The sequence below is a fragment of the Labrus bergylta genome, chromosome 12 (assembly GCF_963930695.1).
Source record: "Labrus bergylta chromosome 12, fLabBer1.1, whole genome shotgun sequence".
Taxonomy (NCBI): domain Eukaryota; kingdom Metazoa; phylum Chordata; class Actinopteri; order Labriformes; family Labridae; genus Labrus; species Labrus bergylta.
The window spans coordinates 1,230,665-1,238,164 of NC_089206.1; the positions used below are offsets into that span (position 1 = coordinate 1,230,665).

General features: G+C 44.9%; 1 protein-coding gene across 1 annotated transcript in view; it reads left to right on the top strand.

Moving 5' to 3' along the window:
* The window catches only part of LOC110000313 (neural cell adhesion molecule L1.1), a 54,845-nt gene that overhangs the window by 19,066 nt on the left and 28,279 nt on the right, over positions 1-7,500 (top strand). Inside the window, 4 exon segments of the mRNA XM_065961743.1 lie at positions 1,097-1,442; positions 3,354-3,368; positions 4,702-4,804; positions 5,367-5,536. Coding sequence (XP_065817815.1) covers positions 1,298-1,442; positions 3,354-3,368; positions 4,702-4,804; positions 5,367-5,536 — 433 coding nt within the window. The 5' untranslated portion in view covers positions 1,097-1,297.

Genomic DNA, 7,500 nt, shown 5'->3' on the forward strand with positions numbered 1-7,500 from the left:
AGGTTGAATGAATGAATGAAATAAAGTCACCTCAACCTGAACTAAGTTTAGTCCTTCACTCAGGAATCATCTCAAGGACCCTAAGAAGATTTTGTTTCTCTGCAGAATGTTTGAAAAGTGAAATTTGAATCCCATAAACATAACTTTTAGGAGATGGTGTCCCCTGATAATAGCGGGAGGGACCTCTTGTTTTGTTCATCAGAGCGATCTCCTCCAATCAGTCCTGTTGTGTTTCATCAAAGTATTCCCCTACATAGAGCTGCAGCCTGATTTCCTGAGCTTTGAAGTGTCAGTCAGTTATTTTTAGACCGACTGTGAAAAAAGTGAACAGCGGATTTTGAGAGGATTTTCACGAGCTTTAAATCGACCCGAGGAGGAGCGTGTAATCCCGCACTGCTGGTTAAAAAAAATAAAAACAAAGAAAATGACCAAAGTTGGAGCGCAGAGGTTTTGGAGGAGGAACAAAAGAGGGGGAAAGCCTCATCCATCTGCTTTCACCCCCCCCCCCCCCCTGCTGTCACGGGTCAGCGTTCAGTCAGCAGCCGGGGACAAAGGAGGAGATGTTTAGATGAATGAGACAGCAGTCGATATAACGAGACAAACACACACACACACACATCTCTCTTTGTAATGTCATTAGTGGAGAAGATGTTTCCTGCTGCTTTGATCTGATCCTCCATCTTTATCAGGATGACCTAATCACTATCTGACACACACACACACACACACACATTAACAGGCGTCCATTGTCTTAAATCTGACAGAAGTAAATTTGCTCTTAAATTTTAGAGTTAATTTAAACATCAAACACACTCGTGAGTTAATTGTGAATTTTTAATTTGTAGGTCAATATTAATTTGAATTCCTCCCAGCTGATTAATATTTGTCTTATTCCTGGATGATTTATGTTTGATGAAATTAATGATGTCTTTGCTTTCTCTTTTATTCTCTCCCTGTCCTGCCCCCACCCCCCCCCTTCTCCCCCTTTCTCTCCTCTTATCCCTCCTTTGTTCTTGTGTCAATCCTCTCTCCTCTCCTCTCCCCTCCTCTCCTCTCCTCTCCTCTCCTCTCCTCTCCTCTCTTCTCCTCTCTACAGCCGGAGCAGTGTTCGTCCAGAGACCCTCACTTCAGTTTACTTGTCTCCACTCTCCCGAGGGTCTGGGACATCCCTGGAGTGTGTGTGTGTGTGTGTGTCTGGTCGTGTGCAAAGGGTGGGAGGGTTTTTTTTGTTTTTTTTGTGTTGATGTGTTGATGAGTGTGTGGGTGTCTCGCGCCACTTTTCATGGGACATTGAGAGATGTGTGTGTCACAGCATCGGTGGACGGGCTGTAGGGGGCCGCGCTCCCCCTCCCTCCCCCTGGTCCTCCTCCTCCTCCTCCCGCTGTCCTTCCTCTCCTCAACACCTCCGCTCGCTCAGGGAGCCATCCACATCCCCGAAGGCTGTGAGTATACTCCTCCACTGTGTGAAACATTCAGTGTTCAGACTCTTCTTCTTCACGGTTTAAACCCAAAACTGCAAAAAGTGATGCACCATGAAACCATGATATACAACCGAATAAATCAGCCGACTAGAAACAGATACTTAAGGGTGCCCAAGACTGGCAATAAAGGAAACCTAAAAACTGAAACTGAAGGGCACCAGTGAAAAGTAGATGTCCTGGTACCCATTAAGAACCAAAAGGTACCTTGAAACAGCGAGTAGTGCAGCTTTAAAACTGCCTTAAAAAACTGCAAGTATAGCTAAAAGAGTTTAGACAGCTGAAGGAAACATTCCAGCTGGAGAGGAACCTGAAAACAGACACTAAAAGGGTGCATCAAAACAAATATTCAAGGGTGCCTAGAAACCGACACTTAAGGTAACCTAAAAAACAGAAACTCAAGGATACTTGTGAACGGTAGTTAAGGATTATTAAGACAAAAAAAGGGAACCTGGAAATGGACTCCTGAAAACACAGAACACATAAGAGATACTCAAGGGAAACTCGGACCACACCAAGAGGGTTTCACTAATTAGGGCTAAAAGGTACCTGAGACTGAAACAAACAAAAAAAGGTCCCTTTAAACAGACTTGAAGTACCTTGAAGCAGAGAGTAAAATGCATCTTTAAACTGCCTCAAGAAATAATGCAAGTAAAGCCAAAGGTTTAGCAGCTGAAGGAAACTTACAGCTAGAGAGGTACCTGAAGACTGATTTCTAAAGCTTCTTAAAACAGACACTGATAGGTAAACAGATCTTTAGGTTGCATAAAAACAATTACAAAAATGTTCAGAAACTAAAGGGTACTCCTACACAGATTGTAAGGGGATCTTAACAGAGCAGCCGAGGAGTCCAAAACAGATTCAGAAAGGAGCTTGAAACAGACAATTACATGAACCGACCCTCCCCCCAACTTTCAAAAAACTCACCTCTTCAAACAAGCTTTTAATGTATGATTGTGACGTATGTTTCATGATGACTTTGAATGATTAGCGTTTATCTTTGAGATCGACTGCAAGGACTCGATTTTACACAAAGACAAACTGAGCTTTTAAACATTTCCTCTTAAGCTCAAAAGCAAACACACTTATCCTCACAATACGGTTTTGAAATGACCTCTGACCTGGAGGTTATGTTCAAAGGTCTGCAAGCTGAGCCACTGATGGTCCCAGAGGAGGGGGGGAGGAGGGGGGGGGTCCAGCTTGACCTTCAAGCAAAGACTTTCACCTTCTGGGCGTGGTCAAGAGAGGAAGAGAGGGATGGAAACAAGAGCTAGAGGAGGAGAGGAGAGGAGTGGAGAGGAGGAGGAGAGGAGAGGAAGAGAGGGATGGAAACAAGAGATAGGAGAGGAGTGGAGAGGAGGAGAGGAGAGGAAGAGAGGGATGGAAACAAGAGATAGGAGAGGAGTGGAGAGGAGGAGGGGAGGAGAGGAGAGGAGAGGAGAGGAAGAGTGGGATGGAAACAAGAGATAGAGGAGAGGAGAGGAGGAGGAGAGGAGAGGAGAGGAGAGGAGAGGAGAGGAGAGGAAGAGAGGGATGGAAACAAGAGATAGAGGAGGAGGAGAGGGGAAGGCGAAGGCATTAGCAGAGGGAAGAGGAGAAAAGTGGAGGGTGGGGGAGGGTGGAGAGGGGGACGCAGAGGGGAAAGATGTAAAACGATCCGGGACTCCATCGTGTCTGAGCCAGGAAAAAAATCGAGAGGAAGATCAAAATCTTTGTTTAATGTTTATTTATAATCAAGTAAATGGAGGAATGTGCCCTCAAATCTCGCCCGAAGCATCTCTGACGTCGTATCTCCCTGCAGTAATTGAATCCTCTGTCCTTGTCTTAAGTGTTCTCTCTGCTCTCCTTTTCCTTTGCTCTCGTGTGGACAAACAGACCAAGTGCATAACAGTAAGTGTCTCTCTTTGTTGTGACAGTGAAGACGTGTGTGATCGCCCTTGACTGCTTCATTCTCCCACAAACCTGTCGAGGCCGTCCGTCTCATTGTCGCTTCTGCAGCCACACAGAACAACAACACTTTTTATTTTATTTTATGAAATGGGAAACCTTTGGAGAAAACATTTAAAGGGATACTTCACCCATGGAAACATGAATCTGTATTGACATTGGGTCATATATGTAGTAGAAATGTGAAATACAGTAAATCAAAATGTATCTCAACTTACCTCAAATCCAGGTAAGGCAGCCTGTGCACTTTAAGTCCAAACAAGACATTTTTATTTTTTTACAGTGTGGGATAACCTGATCTCTTTCCATTACATAATCCTCTTTATTCACTTTTTTTTTTAACAACCTGATGTTTAGATTTCATCCAATCCGATACCTTTAATCCAGCAGGTGTCCGGCTCCAGCTTCAAACTGATTGAATTAAACATTTATATTTATATGTGATTTTTCACACTTAAATGTAGAAATCAAGTATCTCCTCTGAAAATAACTCTGTGAGTCATGACTGTCTACAATGGGTGTAACACCCGAGTCCCACTGTCTGTGATGTTTTCAGAGTTTTCAGAGTCCTATCTTCAGTTTGTTTACATCGCCCGGACGGCCGGCTGACTCCTCCCCTCGTGTATAAAAGTTGTTTAATTGAGGGACTAGAGAAAAGAAGAATAACATACTGTACTCACTGCTTAACTGTGTTTCTAGATCACGCTCATTTCAGCTAAATTTACATGCAGTGTGAAGATACCAGCATAATAAAGATCGCTAGCATTAGCATGCTAACACAACAATGCAGCGCCAGTTGTTTTGGTTTCATGCTGGTGCTCACGGGCGACATCTGCTGGATGAAAAAATCACATATAAAGCCTTTAATCTTGCCGAGAAAGTCAAGAATAATGTCGAACTGCTCCTTTAACAGAATGGAGTTTTAACTCTGCAGACTCACAGCTCATCTCTGAGCGCAGCAGGATGTGGTCAAAGTCCATTACACGCTTTTATTCTCGCTGCATGTTTGGCTCGTTGAATATGATCCAGAAATTAGAAAACGTTTTATATGAATAATTGAGCTCCTCTAATAACTTTATAATCGGCCCGGAAAAGATTCAAAAGCTGGAGAAAAGTAGAAATGACCAACAGACGAACCTGCTGATGGAGAAAGTGTTTGTGCTCTCGTGTTTGATGACCTTAATCAGTGATATTTACTGCACTATCAGTTGTATGTGTAGTGTTTAATTTCACTCTGTGTGTGTGTGTGTGTGTGTGTGTGTGTGTGTGTGTTCAGTGTCTCAGCCGCCGGTGATGATGGAGATGCCGAAGTCGTTCACAGCGTTTTCTCCAGAGGACATCAAGCTGCCCTGCGAGGCCACTGGTAACCCGACGCCCACGTACGTACAGCAGCCGGGCCCGTGTGTCACTTTACCCAGTGTGTGTGTGTGTGTGTGTGTGTGTGTGTGTGTGTGTGTGTGTGTGTGTGTGTGTGTGTGTGTGTGTGTGTGAATATAATGAACAAATAAGACATATGCATGTGTCTGGTTGTTTGTCCACTTCCTCCCTGCGGCCTCTCGGTTGCCATGGAGATGAATGTTCCCCCTAATGAAATCACACTTTTAACAGAATCATCATCGTCTCTCTGTTTTTCCTCCCTCCCCCACCCGCCCTCCCTGTCCTCTCTGACCTCACCCCCTCCCCCACCTGCCCCTCTCTTTCTGCATAACTCAAACATTAATTATTTTATTTTGAAATTTATGTTCCAACACTTGAGCCCATGACGTTACACATGACGTCCGATTATTCCAAATTCTGTCTTCTGAAACTGATGTTCTGAGAGGGAAAACAGGACGACCTTCACAAGATGTTTTAGACACCAAAAACCGTGAAGATATCAAGCCCCGGTTTGATTTAAAATGTTTGATGACGTGATGACGTCATCTTTCTTCCTCTCTGTAGTTACCGTTGGGTAAAAGATGGGGACACTTTCGGGCCGGAGAGGGAAGGATCCGGGACGCTGAAAGAAAACAAGACAGAATTCCTCGAAACGTACGCCGGGACCTGGCGCTGCTACGCCTCCAACATGCTGGGGACCGCCATGACACAAAGTGTAGAGGTCATCGTGGAGGGTGAGTCACAAAAACAAAAAACTACAGAGGTGGCTTCAATTCAACTTTTAACCTAAAAACAGCTTTTTGGACCCGATGAACTCGTCTGTGGTCTGAAATGTGTCCCCCTAAGAAGACTGTGTTTAATCCATCCAGCAAACACACACACAGACACACACGCACACAGACACGCACGCACACGCACGCGCACACACACAGGATACTGTAAACCAGCATGTGTGATCTTCACACACACTCATAATCACATGAATGAAATGTTATGAAGGCTGTACAGTACACACCTCGCTCCTCTTTCTGTTTTATCTCTACTCCTCCCCCCAAACACACAAACACACACACACACACACACACACACACACACACGCACACTTCAGTGACTCAGTGAGGTCGACTGGGGCCACCTGTTCTGCTCTCTCATCTCTTGTTACCCCGGCAACCATTTCCTGGAGACAGGGCTGTGACGTTGCTTTTTGCCGGGAGGGTTCATGAGGCTGTGAAGTTTCACCTGACTGTGCTCAGCCTCTGATGAACACACACACACACACACACACGCACGCACACACACGCACACACACACACGCACACACACGCACACACACGCACTGGATTAGAGGCATTATATAAAGATGAATAATACGAGGGCAGCTTTTAAAATAGCCTACTATTTTCAGTGTGATTTCCTCACTTTAATCTCTCCAAACAACGGTTTTTGTTGAAGCATTTTGTCCTTTTGAATGGGTGTGTATGCGACCACCGACGCTTCTGCAGCCAGCCTCTAGTGGACACTGGAGGAACTGCAGGACTTTGCACTTCCTCGTCGGCTTCATTTTTTCAACACCGGATGTTGCCGCTTGCTATTACCTCATCCATTCTTACACATTCACACGGCGCCGACAAAGGGAGCGGGAGCACCTTGGTTAGTGTCTTGTTGAGGACACATCGGACGCGTGGCTGCAGGAGCTGGGGATCGAACCCCTGACGAGAGACGACCGACTGTACCACTGATCCACAGCTGGATCATCCACAGCTACACTTATGATCATCACCTCCAGGAAACTAAACCTGGTTAAAGCACGAGAACGTTTACAGTTCAGAAATCAACTACAAGTTTACGGCTCTCATTACGGTCGTATGAGGACACGCTGCCCCCCCCCCCCCCCCCCCCCTTTCCTCGGCTCAGTTGTCTTACACGTCTGTGAAGGGATGAATCCTGCACACAGTGTGAAACCAACTCGTGTACAGAAAAGATAAAAACTGTAAAGTAAGCTCGATGGTACAGTAACAACCTCAGCTGGCAAAAAAAATAAAACTGAAGCACAAAAAGGGAAGTTTAGTGACTCACTGCAGCAGCTTACTGCATCGTTTTCTGAACACAGCCGTGGCAGGAAATACTGCAAATGCATCAGAGATTACAGGCAGCAGCGTTGGTGTTATGAGCAGAAAGTAATCCATGCTATGAAGGAGAATTCAGGTCTTTAAAATCTGGATTTATGGCAGTATGTGTTTGAGTATAAGTTCCCTGTTTTGTCACCGACAGGTTCAGATTTTCATTCCAAGTATCCGACAACATCACAGAAAAAAATACCTGAAGAGATTAACACTTCTGTTGAAGTATGAACCACGTGTTTTAATCACAAACAGCCGTTACATCACTCTTTCCAAAGCCACCAAAAACTGTAAACGTGTGAACTTGAACTGTAGAAACCAACGGGACGTCAGGGAGTAAGCTGGCCGTTATGACACACGTTAACTCTCTCATTCCCTTTTTCCACCTCTATCCACTGTCCCCGTCTTCACTAAAGGCAAAGAAAGATAAACAAGTCAACACAATGACACAGGCTAACTAACGACTTGATGCAGTGGTAGACCAGAATCTCTCGTTTCATAAGGTAAAATGACAGAACCCTTCAAGAGCAGACGTCACAAAGACATTTAAGGTCCAATCAGTGAGATGTGTAGTGAGT